Below are 20,166 nucleotides of genomic sequence, written 5' to 3' on the forward strand. Positions count from 1 at the left end.
CTTATAATTGTGGGAAAAAGGGAGGCATTCATAATATAAAATTGATTATATTGCCCTGGTTTTTAGTTCTGTATCTCTTAATCCAAGGGGGAAAGCCTGAGGATTCTACAGCAAGAGCATTTCATTTAATCCAGTGGACTAGTGGCCCTTCCATGTAAGGTAAACCAAGTGAGAGGGCCCTCTAGGTGAGTTGCATTTGTGGTGTCCCAGATCAACCTTCCTCAACCTGAAGGTTAGCAGATGTGCTGATCTATAGCTGCCATCATCCCCAGGCAATAATGTTGGCTGGGGATAATGGGCACACATCTCAGGTGGAGGAAGGTTGCTTTGGATGAATATGACACCAGCAACAGTGTTCCTAAAAGTGTGAACAAAGTCCCCCAGCCACCAAACCACCCATCCTGTTTGTCATGAAAAGTGACAATCTTGTCTTTAAATCTATCTATCTGGAATAAAAACAGAGCTGGACATGAGTTTCTACAACAGCTCAACTCTAATTTGCTGGTGAAAGGATGCAGGTCACCATCTGTGTCCTCATAGGACAGTTCCACAGCCCAAACTCCTAATGCCTTTATACACCAGAAAGGCATCCCACCCTTATTTTCTCAGCTATAATAGATAAAGTTTCCTCTCCCACCCACCCACCCATCCCAAAGTGCTTATCATGCACCCCTTTTCTAGCAAGGATCAGAGCCCTAGAAACTAGGCTCCTTAAGAGGAGGGAGGAACAGCTAGCAGGGATGGGCTTTATCCATCCCTAGCTTACTGCTTGTCCTCAGGCCAGGCTGAGCATGGAAGCCAGGCCTTGGACTCTCCTTCCTCTACTAGCCCAATAAACCCAGCTTCTGCTTGAGCAAGAAGGGATTATTTTACCTTGGGTAGAGTGCTCTTTTGGTACCCATTTAAAAATAAGAAATCCCTCCAAAAAAGAAGGACAGTATTTCATAAATAGACTGAACACACATGTGCAGCCTGGTCAGACCTATACCAGATCCCTTAGCAGTTCATACATTAAAAACTTCATCCCTTAAGCCTATAGGAGACTGTGCATCTGTTCCACTTTTTAAGACTCACCATCCCATCCAGTATTTTAAGCTTTTTCAGTGGACTGTTTCAGCCACTACCACCATCTGTTCCTTCGGTTCTCTGTACCAGCTAAAATAAATTCTGGCATCTTTCACACACACACACATATATGCATACCTTCCCCCACCACAAAAAGGCTTCCTTGGCCTAGAAGGAAAGGAGAGCCCCCACCCATCCTGCAAAAAAAGATCTGGGACTTAATACAGATATTTTTGTTTACAAGGAACGAGAAAGGGGAGGAAGAATATTCCACTCCTTAAAGTGGAGCAAAGGGCTTTAAGAGTGGCTCTGCCCTCTTGGTCCATAACAAGTACGGTACGCCAAGTGACTTGCAGGGCTGGCCCTTCGCTCGGAAGAGGTGGTCAGTTTAGCCTCAAAGGCTATCAGAGCACAGTGTTTTCGGTGCAGCTGCCACCCAGGGATGAGCGGAAAGCCTGCAGCTGGGAGACCCCATGGAGATGGACACAGGCTGCTGCTACCACCAGTACATGGAAGATCTGGTGGGAGTGGAACTAGAGAGAAGAAGAGGAAGAAGGGGGAAACAAGAGGGACAACATTTGAATCCAGGACTTTGTCATGCTGGTAGAGCTTGGCAACATTCTTTTTGAGCCATAGCTCTCCAAACTCACAGCCCTTAAAGCCCACCCCAGGCAAGTCCCTCCCCGTGGTAGCATACGTACCCATATGTCACACTTGCCAGGGAAGAAGCGTTCAGGAATTCGGGCTGCGTAGAGCCCCACCCCCAGGATGTAGAGGACAGCCATGAGGAAGAGCCACCCAATCTGCCCCACTGTTGTGGCCTTGATGAATCCTTCCGCGATCATGAAATGGAGGGTGGGCACCAGCCCGCTCAGCCCTAGGCCCAGAAACACCCCTGCCCCGCCCCAACCCCCAAAGAAAAAGAGATTACTGCTTGGATGAGAGTCTGTCTGAGATTAAAAGAAACCTCGCCTGACAAGGCTTCAGTATCCCAGAACATGAGCTGAATGCCAATAATGGAGAAAGCATCCCTAAGCATGCACAAAGTATTTTCTCACTCATGAGTAGTAAGAACCAAGCCACAAAAAGAATGCACAACCTGAACTGTTGATATTAATTTGAAAACTCCCACAGGCCATTATGCTGCACTTTCACTGGCACAATGTAAACCTATTTCTGCTTCTTTAGCCTTGAAATCTCAATAGGCATTGTGTTAGCCATTAAAGCACCTACCATTTTTATTTCATAACACAAACGCCAGTAAGGGTTGTGTTGGGACTGTACCCTTCTTGGGTCAGACACAGAACAGATGAGATTAAAAGCCTTTCAGGTTGGAGAGTAAGGCTACCATACAAACCTGTTCCTCTTTCTCTGGGGTCATCCCCCACCTCACAACCACCCCTTGTAATACAGCATATGAATTTCTTCCCACTAGATTATATATTTTCTCACTCCAAATTTCCTTTTTAAAAAATCTTGATAGGTACTTAGTATTTATATTTGGAATGGGGAACCCATTAGCCATCCACATGTTTTGGCCTAAAACTCCCATCAGTCCCATTCAACGTGGCCAACGGTAAGGAACTGTGGAAGTTGGAGTCCAAAACATGGGGAAGATGAAAACATGGATCAGTATTAGCATATACGCCAGTATCATTGTCAAGGAGGTAGAATTATTTCATTTAGTTATTGGCTTATTAACCTACAATACTTTACTCAGAGCATGACATTTTGGACCTCATAAGCTCTGAATAGTCACAGAGATGAGACATGTCAGGAATTTTTACAACAGCTTCAAGAAGATGAGATAAAACACAGGGCAAAAAGTAGATTCCCTCTGGGGCATGATAGCCCAGCAACCCAGGGGCAGAGCAATAAACTCATGGCATCATTTTCTGAGAAAATCCAGCCAAACAGGACTGGGACTGCTGAAAAATGGTGGCCCCCAGGTTTCAGACCAGCCTATTTATCTATTTATTTATTTTATATGCTGTATTTCGCCCAGATGGGACCCAAGGCTGCTTCCAGAAACAGCAAATTAAAGACTTTTACAATGATTAAAAAAAAAATTTAAAACCCCACATTAAACACCAATAAAATCTTTTCAAAGCCATCCAAAAGTTAAAAACAAATAAAACACAAATCTAAATAAGAACCTTTCTTGCTTAACCATTAAAAGCCTGCTTAAACAAAAATGTCTTTGCCTGCCAGTGAAAGGAAAACAGAGTAAGTGAAACCTGTTCATCCAGTTGGACTTCTCAGCAGTATTCAGTACCCTCACACTTTATTTGATTTATATTTTGCAGGCCTAGCCTCCAGCTCCCAGCTTTCCTGAATTGTGTTTTTGTATTATAACCTATACAGCGTGAACGCCTAACACTAGTCCCAGTTTCTGCCAACCTAGCAGTTCAAAAGTATGTAAAAGTGCAAGTGGATAAATGAGTACTACTTTGGTGGGAAGGTAACAGCGTTCTGTGCAGCCATGCTGGCCACGTAATCACGAAATTGTCTCTGACAACGCTGGCTCCCTTGGCTTAATAATGGAGATGAGCACCATCCCCTACATTCGGACACAACTAAACAATCTTGGCAAAGGGAAAACCTTTACCTTACTTTTATTGTAACCTATTGTGATTATATTTGTAGTTTTTTTAAAACCGCCTAAAGCCACCATGAATCCCAATTTTTGAGAGAAAAGCAAAATACAAATCAAATAAATAAATAAACGTCTTCCAGTTAATTATATTGAACACTGCTGGGAGGTCCAAGGGAATAAACAGAGTTTCAATACCCTGTATTGTTGTGGCATACATCCCCTACTAAAACAAGGCCCAAACCAAGAATGGAAAATGTCCACATAATCACTAACAGCTGAGGGAAGACCCAAGGTTTGCAGAAGCACACAAGCAAAAATTAGAAAAACAAATACCAACTGCAAGGTATGCATGCCCTAAATAAGCCATACTCAAAGTAACCACAAAATGCTGACTGCATTGGGTGGGAGTGAGAAATGGGGGGAAACGAATGAAATGAAGTAGCTGGAAACATGAATTTTGTTGCAGCGTTATAACCTATTGAGATTTTATTTGTAGGTTTTTTTTAAAAGAACCACATAAACCCACCATGAATTTGTTTTTGAGAGAAAAGCAAGAGCTTTTACCTCAGGCAACCAGGTCCCACTTTTTTTAAAAATATTATTAGCTTTCTAGGTGGGACACTACCTATATGTTAAACAGTGAATAAAATGAGAAGAACACATAAATTACCTGCCCGGACTGCCCGGTACTGTGGAGTGGCAAAGTGGTCCCACTGTGATACCATGATGGCGGTCACACCCAGCACACAAATGATGATGAGGTAGATGAGTTGGGGTTGTGGTGAGCAGTAGAAGGAGTAATACAGCCAGGGTACAAAGCTACCCATGGTGAGCAAGGCAATTCCAGAGTAGTCCAATCTGCATAGAATATAAAATGAAAAGCAAGACCCTGAGTATTTAAGAGACATCAGCGATAAGGTATTGTAAATGTGAATCCCCAGCAGTTATGAGATTGTAAATCTATAATTTTGCAACTGCACAGCAAGATCCCAGACATTATTTTAAATTGCTTTGTTTCCTGGCTCACAGCAGTATGGCAAACAAAAATTAGACCTTCACCCCTGGCAACAATGATGGTGTCAGTCATATTGCGTGCCACTCAGCCAACACAGTTCATATGCTATACAAGACACCCATGACCAGGTATGGTTTTAGAAAGCCCACAGAAAAATGGCCTTTTTGGGATTTCTGTCTTATGTCTGCAGCACCCTCCCTCCAAAAGGGTGAGCCTGGGGGCCTTATGTGGTAGCAGCAACAGCAGCAGCTCCATTACTTTTATCACCACTGGTTGGCTGGCAGATACTGTGTGGTATTGTTCAGGGGTCTCTTGAGAAATTTAAATCCTGGCCCAAAGTTCCCCCAACTATTTCAATATCAGGGACATTATGGGCAACCCAAATGCAGGTTCACAAACAAACAGAGAATGCAATGCAAATGATCCTGCCTAAACTTCCTGCTTTGGCTGCTTTGGTCTACACCAGAAGTGGGAATCATACAACCTTGCAGATGTTGCTGAACTGCAACTCCAGGCTGCCCTGGTCAGCGATGAGAAATGTTGGGAATAATGTCTGGAGTACCACATAAATCTGATCCCTGGGTATTCTAAACAAAACAGTGAAGGCCACCAAACTCCTAGCAAGCTTTAGTATTTGCAGGCCAGCTGCATCACCATCACTTTCAGTTGTCTTTAAAATATTAATCTGTCTCCAATTAGAGCAGAAGTTGCCATAAATGGCCCAGACATTCATGTCTCTTAAGAGTTCTAATACAAAGAAAAATAAAACAATGCTCCTAACCATCACCTCCTTGTAGGCTTCCCATATCCCGCCTGGGGGCGGGACTTTCCCGATTTGGGGCGGGTCCGCACGGTCCCGCCCCGGTTTGGCCCCGCCCCCAGGACTCCCCCCCCCCCCCAGCGAGTCCTGCAGGCTTGGCTGGGGCTTGGAGGACGGCTGAAGCCAAGCCCCAAACCTCTGCCTGGCTGCCTCCGTCTCTGGGGGGGGGGGGGGGGGAATCCCGGGGGTGGGGGCAAAACGGCGACGGAGGCAGCCAGGCAGGGGTTTGGGGCTTGGCTTCAGCGAGGCCCCATTCCCTTGCCTGGCTTCCTCCATTGGCGACGGAGGCAGCCAGGTAGGGGAAAGAGCCTTTCCTCTTTCTCCTCCTCCTCTTCTTCTGCCTCCTTTTCTTCCTCCCCTTCTTCCTCCTCCTCTTCTTCTTCTTCCTCCTCCTCTTCCTCCCCTTCTTCTTCATCTTTTTCCTCCTCTTCTTCTTCCTCCTCTCCTCCTCCTCTTCTTCCTCCCCTTCTTCCTCTTCCTTCTTCCTCCTTTTCCTCCTCTTCTTCATCTTCTTCCTCCTCCTCTTCTTCTCCATCTCTTCTTCTCCTCCTCCTCTTCCTCCCCTTCTTCCTCTTCCTTCTTCCTCCTTTTCCTGCTCTTCATCTTCTTCCTCCTCCTCTTCTTCTCCATCTCTTCTTCTCCTCCTCCTCTTCCTCCCCTTCTTCCTCTTCCTTCTTCCTCCTTTTCCTGCTCTTCTTCATCTTCTTCCTCCTCCTCTTCTTCTCCATCTCTTCTTCTACTCCTCTTCCTCCCCTTCTTCCTCCCCTTCTTCCTCCCCTTCTTCCTCTTCCTTCTTCCTCCTTTTCCTCCTCTTCTTCATCTTCTTTCTCTTCTTCTCCTCCTCCTCTTCCTCCCCTTCTTCCTCCTCCTCTTCTTCTTCTCCTCTTCCTCCTCCTCTGCCTTTTCCACTCTTCCTCCTCTTCAATGCCCAAATATGCTGTTTGGAATGGGGGGGGGGAGGTTAGCCAAAAAGGGAAGTACATTTCTGCCATCTGTCTAGGAACAATGCCAAAATGTCCTCCATTTTGATCATGCCTAAGAAACATGCATTTATATTAACATTTTTTAAAAGATCATCAATTTTTTGCGTGTCCTCCATTTTTTAAAAAAAATGTGTCCTACATTTGAAAATTTTGTCCTACTTTTGTCCTACATTTGTCCCAGTTTGGAGGTCCAGAATTATGGCAACCCTACCTCCTTGCCCTGTGCCTCAGAGGGTTATTTGGGGGATGAGGTGCAGACTTACTTGGAGAAGGTACGAGAAACCTTCTCAGAGTGGCAGTAGACTGTGTGGAATAGCCAGGAGAAACAGAGACAAAGAATGGCTCCTAAGAAGAACATGCCAAAGACAACTCGCTCCTGGATAGGGGCAACATATTTCATGTTGGGGCTGATCATGTATCCAATGCCCGAAACCAGAAAGAAGAGGAACCCTAAGAAGAGAGAAGAACATGACCTACATATCCCAAACATTTTCAGAATGGTGGACCACAGGGAGGTGGATGACATGAATCTGCTTGGTCAGGGCTAGGCCAGGATGATAAAGGAGCATTCCCAAATCAAGACTTGGAGTGCACAACCTTTAGCATGGGAACTCTACAGTCAGGTCTTGAATTGGAAATGTTTGCTAAAAAAACTCAGAGCTAAAGGTATTGATTCCAGTCTTGCAGAGTTCAGAAAAGTTCATTTTTTTTCCTTTTTGCACTACAGTTGGCCCTGCTATGAGTTGTATTCCAAAACAAGTAACTATTGACTAGGAAAGGGTAGAAGGCCACACTGACAAGCAATACAAAGATATCTGCCTGGTGCATCAGAATCCCATTGTCAGTCTGGGGAGTGGGCAGTTTGCAGGATCTCCCTCTGCTTTTCATTTACAATAGTGCTGAGGAATGTGTCCATCAGATATAGTTGGATCCCAGCCCTTTCAGCCCTAGCCAGCATGGCCAATGGTGAAGGATGACGGAGAGCCTCATCTGCGGAGCCTCTCCTTCTCCATCCTTGCTGTACAGTGTACATTTTGTGTTCAAGGTGAGGATCCTCAGAAAGCTTTATTTTCTACTCTCATCCGTGTCTCCAAGCAGACACTGAAGCTTACTAATACAAATAGTAATAAGAATTTTGTCTGTCAAGAAAAGCCATTGGAGAATCATATTTGGAGTATCCAATTATAATCCTTTATGCTGAGAAAAACATTTTAAAATTTAGGCTAATAAGAAAGTACCTATATTCTGAAATTGAAATATTGTGGCATGAAAGGGCAAGCCTAGTTAATAATAATAATAATAATAATAATAATAATATAAAATGAATTTTATTTCTTACCCACCTCTCCCCAGGGTTTGAGGCAGGGTATAACATAGATTAAAACACAATATATAATTAAACACATAAAACCATTTAAACCTGTAGGATAAAACACTTAAACATAAGATTAAGACAACCATGACACGTTAAAATCATCCAGACATAAATTAATAGTTTAAGATCGACAGGGTATGCCTGCTGGAAGGGATAGATTTTTAGTACTATTTTAAATTCAGACAGCTTGTCTGGCTGCCTAATTTCTCATTCTAGGGGCAGCTGACAAAAGCATCCTCTGCCAATCTAGTCCTGGCCTGTTGAAGTAACTGTCCCACAGAGAACCTGAGTGTATGGGGCAGATTATACTGGAGGAGGTGATCCCATAGGTAACCTGGACCCAGACCTTTAAAGGTAATAAACTACACTTTGTACTTTGCCAAGAAAGTAACTGGCAGCCAATGAAGTGAGTTTTAATATTGACATGATCACTCCTCGACCTGTGACCCATATGGCTGCCATATTTTGAATTAACTGGAATTTCCAAAACTGGTTAACACTTCTTACACTGGGAAATGTTAGATAAGCTCCACTCTGTCTTAAAGCAAATCCAGACTGTTCCTCTTTCCTCTCCCTCTGCTACTATCTGGAGCAATGCAATGCCATTGCCCTGGAACTGACCCAGCAGATGTGTCCAGATGTTCCCAGTCTCTGTGTGGAGGCGAAAGATGCTGCGAAAGCAGGCGCGGAATGATGGCATGGGTGGCCGGTGCCCATGTAGGAGGAAGTCGTTGTCCTTTAGCCAGTCGGGCAGTACATCGTAAGGCATGACACGCCAGCGGCCCTCCCAAACCTACAGCAAGAAGAGAGAGGGCAAAAGGGACTCAGAAAAGAGCTTGCCTGTACTTTTCTGTGAGCTGATTGAGGGGGGAAATGTATTATTTGGAGTGTAAGAGGGAACTGTGTTTCTATGATCCAGGAAACTAAATGTGTACCAGGAATTAAAAGAATGCCTATACATTATGATTGTGGATTTTATATGTTTATGCTAATAAGAAAGCAAGAGAAACATTGCTCAGAAGGGATTTCTCTAGGTGGATGTACATAATATGGTTTTAAGGGGTTTACTGCCATTGCATTCCCTGGATGGACCGTTGTTGGCTTCTTGGTGCATGGGAAGTTTCTAAAGAACAAATAATCAATTGTAGCAAATGGCCACAGATATGAGACTTTATCACACGGGAGGAATTTCTCTTAATTTCGAATGAAAAGAAAGTGGGGCCAGAACGCATTCAAGTGAATTCGCTAGTTCAGCGAATTCATGTGAATTCGAATTGCGTTTGAACTGACTCCCCATTGCCCGAAAATAGCTTGCCATTGCCCGAAATTGCATGTGGCAGTCTATCACGCAATAACGTCAAACCCCATGATTGCGCTTGGACTGACTTCCCATTGCCCAAATTTGTGTGTAGTGGGTTATCACGCAATAACGTTAAACCCCATGATTGCGTTCGGATTGCCATTGGATTATACTTCCAACTTCCCTTGGAAATGGTCCTCAGAAGACTAGAGGGGGACAAATCAGTCTCCCATATCAGAAGACTGAGGAGGTACATCCCTAAAGAATGTGGAAGTTGTATGTTTGTGGGAGCACTGAGAAATCCCTGGAAAAGATTCCTATCCCTTGACAAAATCATAGCTGAAAAGATTCCTTTGAGGGCCAGGGAGCCAACTATTTGTGTTTGTAAGAGGGAAACATTATCAGTTCAGCTGTGGCTATTACTTTCCTGTGTTTTGGAGAGAAATAGTGAAATTTATTTCTAAAATTCAAAAGAAATCCAGTGCATTTTTAAAACAATTCAGTACATGAAGTAAAATAGAGACTGTTTTGTTCACAATGCGAAATTTCAAATAATCCTAATTCAACCTTGAAACTGACTTTGTGACCTTGGACAAGGCAAGATTCTTTCAGAGTTGAGAGAACATTTGAACCCATTGCTGTTTAAACTATGTTTAGTCATAAACAACATATTGATTTTCATAATGCAAATCTATACCGGTTTACGCAAAAGTCCTATTGATTTCAAAGGGGCTTACAACCAAATAGGTAGATACAATTTTTTTTTTAGTATATTGTTAAGATCTTCCGCCGGTAGGCTAAGACCCTACCTGTTCAGACAACCATTTTAAACATAAAGTTTTTAAAATATGGGCTGGTGTGTTGTATTGTTTAAAGTATTTTTAACATTGAAATGGAACCATTCCCCCTCTCCCTTTTTCTTAATTATTGGTTGAATTTATATTCTGCTATAACTCAAATCAAGCCTGTGGGCCATTTCACACTATACAGTTATAGAACCGTGGTTCCACTGCATCCTATGGCATCTTGGGCTTTGTAGTTTGGTCAGAGCCACCAGAAGAGGAGATCTCTGGTGGAAAGTCGTAACAACCCTTCCCTATATTGCAGACTCCAGGATCTTATAGGAAGCTACCATGGCAATTAGTGGAACCATAGTGCAGTAACTGTGTAGTGTGAACAGACCCCCATATATATGTGGCTTTTCTCCTTCACACTTTATCCTTACAATCTGTTGAGGTAGTTTAGGATGAGCAAGAATGACCAAATGTCACTCTGTGAGTTTCACAGCTGAGTGGGGATTTAACTTGAACCTCTGAAATTTCAGTCCGAAACGCAAACCGACACACACTCCATCACCTCTGTACCTTTTCCCTGTCCCATAAACAATACTAAAAGTGAGCCAGGCTAAGAGACAAATGGAGGGAGAGAAGAACCGGAAGTATCTGCTGGATTTAATCCCAGTCTCTGCTGCCATTCCCTTCACCTTTCATATCTTTTTAGATGGTAAACCTGAGGAAAGAAAACTTTTAAATTAGCAATCTATAAACAGGATGGCCATATATTCTCCTTTTCCAGGACATGTCTTTCATTTCAACATTTTGTCAAGGATGAATTCCAAAATGTCCCTCATTTTGAGCATAGCTAAGAAGCATACATTTATATTTTTATTAGAGTTTTTAGCCTTTATTTGGTCATGTCCTACACTTTTATTGAAGATCCCACATTTTGCCCTGCCTCATCCTCCTTTGTGGTGAGGACATCTGGTCACCTTGTCTATATTAGCTTATACATTGTAAAACGCTTAGTACATCAGAAAGCGGTATAGAAATGTAGTTGCTATTGCTATTGCTATAAGCCACTCTAAGGAGTTGATTGGGAGTTTATCCCATGACTATCCCAGAAAAATCACATAATTACACAAAACAATGTCACACAACGTCGAACAAAGCCCACCATTACAGTGGTCACAAAAAAGCATTAACATGCATCTTTTTACTTTTGGGATTTCAGCGACAATGCATTTCTGATATCACTTTATATGTGCAATTGCGTGTGATAATAATTTGAGCAATTACTCGCCATTTTCGCTTTATTTGCAGGATGCTTTAAATGCGCTTTATTCTCTCTTTAATGCTGAAATTAGCCCCAGTGCGATAAAGTAAGAGACTTTGTGGCTGAAGAGCCAGTGTGAATGAGTCCCTATATTGGGAGAAAGGCAGGATATAAGAAAATATAATAATAATAATAATAATAATAATAATAATAATAATAAATCACTCTGAATAAATAAATGGGGAAAGAAAGGCCAGCTCAGTTTCCCATCACCCCCATGACTTTTCTATGTAAATATCAGGCCTCTTTGCCCCTTTGCTTTATATATGAATAAACAAATGCACATCTGCCCTTTTCTGACCTCTTTGGTCCCTCAACCACAAATTTAGTGAACAGTCTTGAGAAGCCCATGCATTCTCAGCCTCATCCCACCCTTTTCTAGATAGAAAAGCAATACTTGACACCTGCCTTGCAAGTATTCATTAATTTCAGGGATTTATATCCCACCTTTCTCCCACAATGAGATTCAAGGCAGGCTACAATAATTTTTAAAGACAGAAGTAAAAACGCTGGTTACAAAAGCTAAAAAGAAAACTTTATTAATATTATAACAATATTAATAATTAAACATTATTAATATTAATATTAATAGTTAAAACCAGTAAACTATAGTTAAAACTTGTAAACCACAGTGACAAGTCGGTTGTAGAAGTTACTGAGGCACAACAGGTTTACTATTGTGAAATCATTTTGGTGGCACGGTTTGAGTGCTTGAAATGGGTTTTGTCAATGCTACAAGTTTTATTTTTGCTAAAACTAAAAGGTGGGCTATAAATGTTTAGATAAGTATTTTAAAACAGAAAGTTTTTAAAGCATGGCCTGGGGGATGTTGTATTGTTTTAAAGCATTTGTAACATTTTTTTAATCTTTTTAACTGAATTTTATTCTTTTAGCATGGAACTTGTTTTAATATTGTAATAATTTAATTCTGTTTTAATGTACTATTTTTAATTGTACTATTTTTTAATGTTGTGAGCTGCCCTGAGTTTTTGGGAAAGGGTGATATGGTGGTGATGATGATGATGATGATGATGTTGATGATGGTGATGATCTTTATATAAATGAGTCTTCGAAAAAGGGTGGGATATAAAAATATATAATAATAATAATAATAATAATAATAATAATAATAATAATAATATCAATGTAACCAATAAACTAAACATTGCAGTAACTTCTGAGGTTGACACTCAGGGAAGTGGCGCCAGGCCCAAAGTGACCAGATGTCATCACTGTAAAGGAGGACAAGGCACCGCAAAATGTAAAGCATTCAAGAAAAATGTAGGAGATTACCAAATAAAGGCTAAAAACCCTAATATAAATATAAATTCATACGTCTTAATCATATGCAAAAAGGAGGATGTTTTGAAATGCCACCTGGGCAGAAGGTAGAAATGCAGGGCATGTTCCTGGCAAAGGAGGATACCACCAGGTCACCCTGCCCAGGCTTTCATGTCCTCAGTTAATTCCCACTTGCCTGAACCTTGAAGCAGTCCTCTGAATCTCCTGAATCATGGCTCTCTTTTCTCCTTCGTCTTGCCTCATCCCCCCAGCCCATGGCCTCCTTCAGACACAGGCCTACAATGGACAGGGCTACATGGATGCCAGGAGAGTGGGGCCAGTTATGTTTTCACTTCTCTCTAATTTTGGGTAATATGGCCTGTGGGACTCGCTCCTCTTTCAAACAGCCCTGGAGCTGGTTCACAAGGTGTTGTCATGGCAGAGGAGAACTATCACAGTACTGTGTGACCATTCACACAAAACCTACACAAGGCCAACCTTGTGTTTTCTCTTTTCCCTGCTTGCTGAAGCTGGGAAGGAGGAGGGCAGTGGACAGCAACTGAAGTCATAATGTCAGTGACATACTTAGTTTACCTTATCACAAATTGGGCTCATGCAGGAAGAAAAGGACATGGCCCAGGTTCATAGGAGAACAACCACTTTGGAGGAAGTCAAAGATGCAATTGCGGTATCGGTCTGCAGAATCGGTATGTAGAGAGATCTCGTTACACCTTTGAGACTAAATGAAAGGAAGAAGTTGGCAGAATGAACTTTCATAGATGCATTTGGTCCACCAAATTTATTTGTTTATTATTTATTTGTTTCATTTATATCCTGCCTTTCTCCCCGAAGGGACCCAAAGCGGCTCCCAGATAAAACCTTTAAAATTGCAATAAAATTAAAAACAATTAAAACATATATATCCAATATAAAATCACATATGCATCTGAAGAAGTAGACTTAAGTCTATGAAAGCTCATGCTGCCAACTTCTTCCTTTCAGTTAGTTTCAAAGGTGCCACGTTGGAGGAAGACACTGAAGGTTGTCTTCATTTGTGCTTGGGCTCCCTGGGAACTTCTGACTTGTTTAATGGGCTCAGTGAGTTACTTTTCTGACCTTCATGACAAATTCTTCCATCTTCTCCATGGCGTGATGGGCCTGGAGCGGCAACATCAGGACCCGAACAGGATCTGGGCCGAGCTCATCTTCATCTAAGTCCGGGTCATCAGACCCCCAGCCTGTGGGCTCAATGCCCATGTCAACGCCATCCTGAAAAAAAACCACACACACAGCAGAATACTTTGGAGGTCTTTCAACAGAGGCTGGATGGCCATCTGTCGGGGATGCTTTGACTGAGAGTTCCTGCATGGCAGAATGGGGCTGGACTGGACGGTCCTTGAGGTCTCTTCCAAAATGATCCTATGATTCTCTGATTCTATGAGGGTTTGTGGCAGAGGTACAAGAAGACATGGCCCTCCAGCTGTTCCTGAAGTGCATCTTCTATGAGCCTTTACTAACATAGCCAATGATGCTGAGAAGAACAACTCCACATCTGAAGGTCTACCCTTATAGACTGAGCAGATAAGGAATGGAAATGGCAAGGAATAGACTCTAGGGCAGCGATGCCCACACTTTGGTGTTTGGGATTTCAACTCCCAGAAGCCTCAGCTAACTTGGCCAGCAGTCAGAAATTCGGGGAGTTGAAGCTGAAAATATCTGGAGGACCAAAGTTTGGAAACCACTGATCTAAGGTTTTTCTCTGTTATGATAACCAGAAACCAGAAATGGCTACCAGTGGATCAGGATATGAGGCTTAAATTCACCCTCACTTAGTACCTGAGGAAAGAATGTGGGGCAAGGAAGAGGATAAAGTGTTGTTGTTGCTGCTGTTGTTACTGAGAATAAGTGCCTTAACTTTCAGGCAGACTTCATATTTTATCTACCATTGACTTTTAGATAGGATAACTAAAAAGTACTTCCATGTTCAAGACAGCCAGCGTGGAATAGCGGTTTGAGTGTTGGTCTACGACTCAGGAGACCAGGGTTTGATTCCCAGCTCAGCCACAAAAAAACCTGGGTGACCTTGGGCAAGTCACATACTCTCAGCCTCAGGGGAAGGCAATGGCAAACCCTCTCTGAACAAATCTTGCCAAGAAAGCCCTGTGATAGGGTCTGGAAATGAAGGCGCACCACCACCACCACCACCACAACAACAACAACAACAAACCTCCATGTTCAGAGGTGGCCTACGTCTCTACATACTAAATGCTCGGTCAGAAAATAAGCAACCATCACTTAGTGGCATCATTAGGGGAGTCCGGGAAGTGAATATCACACCAGGTGACATTCTAAGGGGAATGACACCACTGCTCCTCAAACATCTGCCTTTTTACCAGAAACGGAGTATGGCATTTGCATGTGTCCCATTAAAATGCTGAAGAGATGAGGTGAGTGTGTGAGTCTTAGTAGAAGCTGAAAGGAGATGTTTCGGGGTCTTTTAAAAGTAAATTTTATTTTTTTTAATTTATTCTTTTAAAATTTTCTGTAAAAGCATCACCTTTCACCAATTTTTTACTTCAACAACATGAAACTATGTACAGTCAGTCAGCCCTCCATATTCATAGATTCAAACATCCACAGCTTTAAAATATTTTAAAGATATATAAATTTCAAAGAGTAAACCTTGATTTTGCCATTTTATATAAGGGAACACCATTTTATTCTCCATTGTATTTAATGGGACTTGAACATCCACATATTTTGGTATCTACGAGGGTTCCTGGAACCAAACCCTAGCGGGTACCAAGAAACCACTTTATATGTCAATGCATTGAGGCTGTGCGTATGTATGATATTGTAATTTAAAGGTATAATTTTAATTTTGCTAGTTGTTTATGTGACAACTATTACCATGACATTCAGTGATATGCAGGAATTATGATTAGTGAGTAACATTAGTACAAAAAACCCAAAAACACATTACTAAGGATTATGTATGGTGTGGGGTGGGAGCAAGTCAATGTGGGATGACACAATGAGTTACCACACCAGGTAACACCAACCCTAGTGACGCCACTGCCATCACATCACTTTCACACCTTGTTTGTGAGCATTCAGACATCTGGATATCCACTTTTGGATGCTAAGTGGACTTTGACGTGATCAACTCATGTTTGCTGGAGGATAAGCAAAATAATGGAGGACAGAACCTGTGCTGTGGTGGCCAGTCTATGGCTAGCACAGAAAGGAAAGATCCTTATAATAATTGTTGAACATGCCAGAATTAGAAGAGGAGTTTGTTACTATTGCATTCAGCATGCAAAGGAGTCTTGCAGCACCTTTGTGACTAAGGCTGCATCCAAACTGCAGAAGTAATCTAGTTTGACACCACTTTAACTCTCATGTCTCAATGCTGTGGAATTCTGGGAAGTGTAGTTTTTTTAGACAGCTAGCCTTCTCTGTCAGAGAGCTCTGGGGCTTGAACAAACCACAGTTACCAGAATTTCACAGCACTGAGCCATGGCATTAACATAGAGTCAGATTATATTATTCCTGCAGTGTGGATGGAGTCTAAGTGAAAGATGGAAGTTGGTGGCATGAACTTTTGTAAACTTGAGCCTACTTCCCCATCTTAACACTGCTATGTTTGTGTATTGTATTCAGGTCCTTCTTCTGACTTGGGTCTCATCCAGCAATGCAGTTTGGGTTCCAGGGACTTTGGGTTGGGTTGGGTCTCATCCAGCAAAGCAATTCTTAAGATCTTTGGGAATCAGTTCTAAGCAAAATCCTTTGAGGCCCGGAATCCCTCCTCAATGCAAGGGATACAAAAGACCATTAATACAATCTGGGAGACCTGGGTATGTGGCCTTCCTTGCACTCACCTGACAAGGGTCCTCTTGCAGCAGGGGTCTCGTTTCAGCCAGCGCCTCCTCCCCCCGGTATCCTGCGCACCACCCAGCCCTCTCCTTCAGGGGCTCCATGATGGTGGCGGGGGGAGGGGCTCACACCTTTGGGTCTCTTCACAGGCCGAGGCTCAGTTCCCTCTGCAAGCCTCCAGCCCCATGGTCCCCACTGTCTCTGTGAGAAAGCAGAGGAAATAAGGGGTGCAGAGGGATGAATCCTTGAATCCTTTTTGGCAGCCCCCCGCAAACTCACATACTACCAGTTATCCCTCACTGAATAATCTATAATCACCCCCACCCCACATCACCCCCTCCATATTTGCCCCACAGTGGTCTGTTATCTAGCCACCTTGTTCCCTTGACACCTTTGCAAGAGTATACTTATCTTTTGCCTCCCTTCAAAATGCACACACCACGACTCTTGCAATCACTCTGCCCCAGGTTTAAGACAACCTTTCCTACCCAAAATTTCTTCACTCTCTCTGGCTATTTTCCATTCTCTTTGGCTTTTTAAAATTATTATTATGATTCCCCAACACCATTCCTCACAATACTTGTGAGTTCATGCATGGCTTGGGGTTGGATTGGATGGACTTGTGGTCTCTTCCAACTCAATGATTCAATGATTCTCGGTCACCTGTCACTGCTTGCAACCTGTTGTTATCCCTTGGGCATGCAGCACGACGTTAAGCCCGAAGAAAATTGATCCGTGGCCTTTGACCCTTGGACTCCCGGTGGTATTCAGATGTGCGGCTGAAAAAGTGGTGGGCTCCCCATGTGGTTCCCACCCAGGCCTACCATGGCAGTCTTACAAGCCGTGACTGGGAAGCAAAAGGTTGTCCCCAACCAACCCTGACTGCTCTGCATCCATTCTTGTGGGCAGCCTCATTCATAGAGCATCACGTCACCAACCCCCAGCAGACCGATCCCTAGACTGTGCCAGGCTTCATACTGTCCCACAGCACCCCTGAGAGGGCTCCCCTTGACCCCTGGCTCCCTCCTTTTAGATCCCCCCAATATCCCCCCAACCTTTCCTTCCTTCCTTCCTTCCCTCCCACCAGCTCCATCATACCCTCTTCGCCCAAGAGCACCAGCATCAGCAGCATCAGGACCAGGTCCCCCCTGAAGCCCCGCCTCTCCCTATGATTAGCCCAGCACCCTGCCCATCAAACTGGGATTACTTCCTGTCACAGCCAGAGCATCCCTGGATGCTGGGATTGGTCCAGCCTTTCTGGCACTTGGAGGCATCCTCCTTTTTGCCGTTGCTATGGAAACACTTAAAGGGCCACCCATGCCATTTATATACACTTGTCCATCTATCCATTATAGCCAAATTACTTCACTTCAGTATCCACTAAGAAAGGCAGTTTGCCCCCCCCCCCTTTTAAAGAAGAGGCTAAGGAAAAGTAAGGCCAGGATATATTTAATGTCGTCTGAATTTAATTCTATTTTAATATGTATCTTATGATGTAGATTTTTAATCTGTTTTATTGCTCGGCTAACGACATGTACACCGCTTTGATCGTTGGAAAAGCGGTTAATAAATAAACAATTATTATTATTATTATTATTATTATTATTTTTATATGATGTTGGCAGCTAGAATCATATTAGCTCAGAATTGGAAAGAGAGTACTAGCAGCCCTTTGGTACAAGACTGGTCCTTAAAGTTATTAGAAATGGCCAAATTTGAGAAAGTGACACGACTCGTGAAAAATGAAAGTCTGAAGAAATGTCTTAATAATTGGGAACTAGTGATAAAAAGTTTAAGTGGGGAGAAATGCCAATTATTGGTTTCCAGGATTAATTATAAGAGGCGATTGTAAATCTATTATGTATTTGAAATTATGTTTTTATCAAGATAAAATAAAAAAAATATTCTCATGTCACAAAAGAACAGTACAAATAACAGGAATAAACACCAAAACACAGATAAGTAGGAGGGGTAGTATGAAAGGTATTGGATGAAGAGGATGTGAGATATATTTTTTTAATGTAAGATTTTATTTGTCTGATTGTCATATGTTAAAATATGAATTATTAATTTTTTTTTAAAGGAGAGGACAAGCAGCTTGGGTTTACAGAATAAACGTCACCTATTACCTGTCCACAGAGTAACCAGGTGTCATCATCACAAAGGAGGACAAGGCACTGTAAAAATGTAGGACATTGAAGGAAAAATGAGGGACACTGGAAAAGCTAAAACACCCATATTCAATATAATTACATGCTTCTTAGTGATGGTCCAAATAGAGGACATTTTGGAATTCCTCCTGGACAGAAGGCTGGGGTGTAGGACATGTCCTGGAAAAGGAGGACCTCTGGTCACCCTGCCTATCCATCCAGGGGTGATGTCAAACTGCATTATTCCTGCAGTGCAGACTAGGCCTAAATAATCTATGTGTATGCAAGAGACTGACTCACTAACCAGGGAGAACATCCAAGTACAATAACATCCAAAATCCACCAAACAATGATGTCTTTATGGGGCCAACCAAAAAGCACAAAAATACATCCTGCAAGCTTTCAAAGCTCCACCGGCTTCTTCATCAGGCCAAAGTGTGGAAAATAATACAGGAGAAAGAAATAATTATTTATTATTATTTTAGTTAGAGTATTTATACCCTGCTCTTCAGCCACAAAGGCTCTCAGAATGGCTTACAAATGGTTAATTTAATGGTTCCCTATCCTCAGGCTTACAATCTAAAAAGAAAGGAAAAAATTAGGACTATGTTGGACCTAGGCATCCTCCTTTTCCAGGACACGCTCTACATCCCACCCTTCAGTCCAGAAGGAATCCCAAAATGTCCTCCATTCTGAGCAGGACTAAGAAGCATGAGTTTATATTTATACAAGTTGTTTTTAAGCATTTAATTTGGTCATGTCCCACCTTTCTCTTGCATGTCCTACATTTTGTGGTGCCTTGTCCTCCTTTGCAGTTATGACACCCTGCCTTAGCAAGACAAGAAAGCTGCATCCAGACTGCAGAAATAACCCAATTTGACGCCACTTTAACTGCCACGGCTCCATCCTATGGAACATTGGAGTTTGGTAAGCTATTTCCCCTTCTCTGACAGAGAGCTCTGGTGCCACAACAAAATACAAAGCATGGAACCATAACAGTTAAAGTGGTGTCAAACTGGATTATTCTTGCAGTGTGGAGGCAGCTTTTGAGATGCAGTTTGCCTCTGCAGATGTGGTTTATGAATGTGCCTCTATTGCATTAAGGAAGAGGCTTAGCAACATCAATGGACTCAGCCTGGAAGTGGTTCCTCCCCAGATGCAAATCTCATTCATTGATCACGTCACTAAATAGCAACGAAAGGAAGCCCATAGCAGCAGCTCCCATATGGTCTAGCGGTTAGGATTCCTGGTTTTCACCCAGGCGGCCCGGGTTCGACTCCCGGTATGGGAACGGCATACGTTTTGTGTACGTTCCTCAATCAGCCTATGCTGCGTCTCTCAGTATCTTTCATAATGTGAAAAGGGCTTGGCAGTGGGGCCTGTGCTTGGCTCCAGCACAGTCTTATAGAAGGGGAAATAAATGGTATTTTTATCCCTCCACCACAATGGGAAAGTACAGGCTGACCAGGGGTCCTCCTTTTCCCAAGGCATGTCCTACATTTCAGCCTTCTGTCCAGGTTGGAATTCCAAAACGTCCTCCATTTTGAGCATCACTAAGAAGCATGGACTTACATTTATGTAATTCATTTTGTT

At 42.7% G+C, this 20,166-nt stretch overlaps 1 protein-coding gene and 1 non-coding gene across 3 annotated transcripts; one reads left to right on the top strand and one right to left on the bottom strand.

Annotated features, from left to right (window-relative positions):
- Positions 1-1,390: 1,390 nt before the first annotated feature.
- Positions 1,391-17,581, bottom strand: LOC149322831 (adiponectin receptor protein 1-like). 2 transcript variants are annotated; one of them, XM_089483666.1, is made up of 8 exons: positions 17,522-17,581; positions 16,429-16,624; positions 13,664-13,816; positions 8,476-8,647; positions 6,743-6,929; positions 4,332-4,519; positions 1,767-1,960; positions 1,391-1,598 (listed from the first exon to the last, which is right to left on the bottom strand). In XM_089483666.1, the coding sequence occupies exons 2-8, from the start codon at positions 16,525-16,527 to the stop codon at positions 1,470-1,472; spliced, it is 1,122 nt and encodes a 373-aa protein (XP_089339792.1). In that variant the 5' UTR covers positions 16,528-16,624; positions 17,522-17,581; the 3' UTR covers positions 1,391-1,469. The 2 variants fall into 2 exon arrangements, with proteins under 2 accessions (XP_089339792.1, XP_089339801.1); XM_089483675.1 differs by lacking the exon at positions 17,522-17,581 and adding an exon at positions 17,087-17,210.
- Positions 17,582-19,792: 2,211 nt separating this feature from the next.
- On the top strand, positions 19,793-19,864 carry TRNAE-UUC (transfer RNA glutamic acid (anticodon UUC)). Its single transcript has one exon. It is a non-coding gene; the product is annotated as a tRNA-Glu (tRNA).
- Positions 19,865-20,166: the final 302 nt, after the last annotated feature.

The sequence above is a fragment of the Sceloporus occidentalis genome, unplaced genomic scaffold (genome assembly GCF_023333645.1).
Source record: "Sceloporus occidentalis isolate IW3139 unplaced genomic scaffold, rSceOcc1.0.p SCAF_1, whole genome shotgun sequence".
Classification (NCBI taxonomy): Eukaryota; Metazoa; Chordata; class Lepidosauria; order Squamata; family Phrynosomatidae; genus Sceloporus; species Sceloporus occidentalis.

What these genes read in the sequence shown, in the direction of transcription:
- LOC149322831 (XM_089483666.1), bottom strand. Translation starts at nt 16,527, where the DNA reads ATGGAGCCCCTGAAGGAGAGGGCTGGGTGGTGCGCAGGATACCGGGGG. An exon ending in TGGAAGAATTTGTCATGAAG is followed by an intron (nt 8,648 to 13,663) that starts GTCAGAAAAGTA and finishes TTCTTGCTGTAG; the next exon opens with GTTTGGGAGGGCCGCTGGCG. An exon ending in GTTTCTCGTACCTTCTCCAA is followed by an intron (nt 4,520 to 6,742) that starts GTAAGTCTGCAC and finishes TATTCTATGCAG; the next exon opens with ATTGGACTACTCTGGAATTG.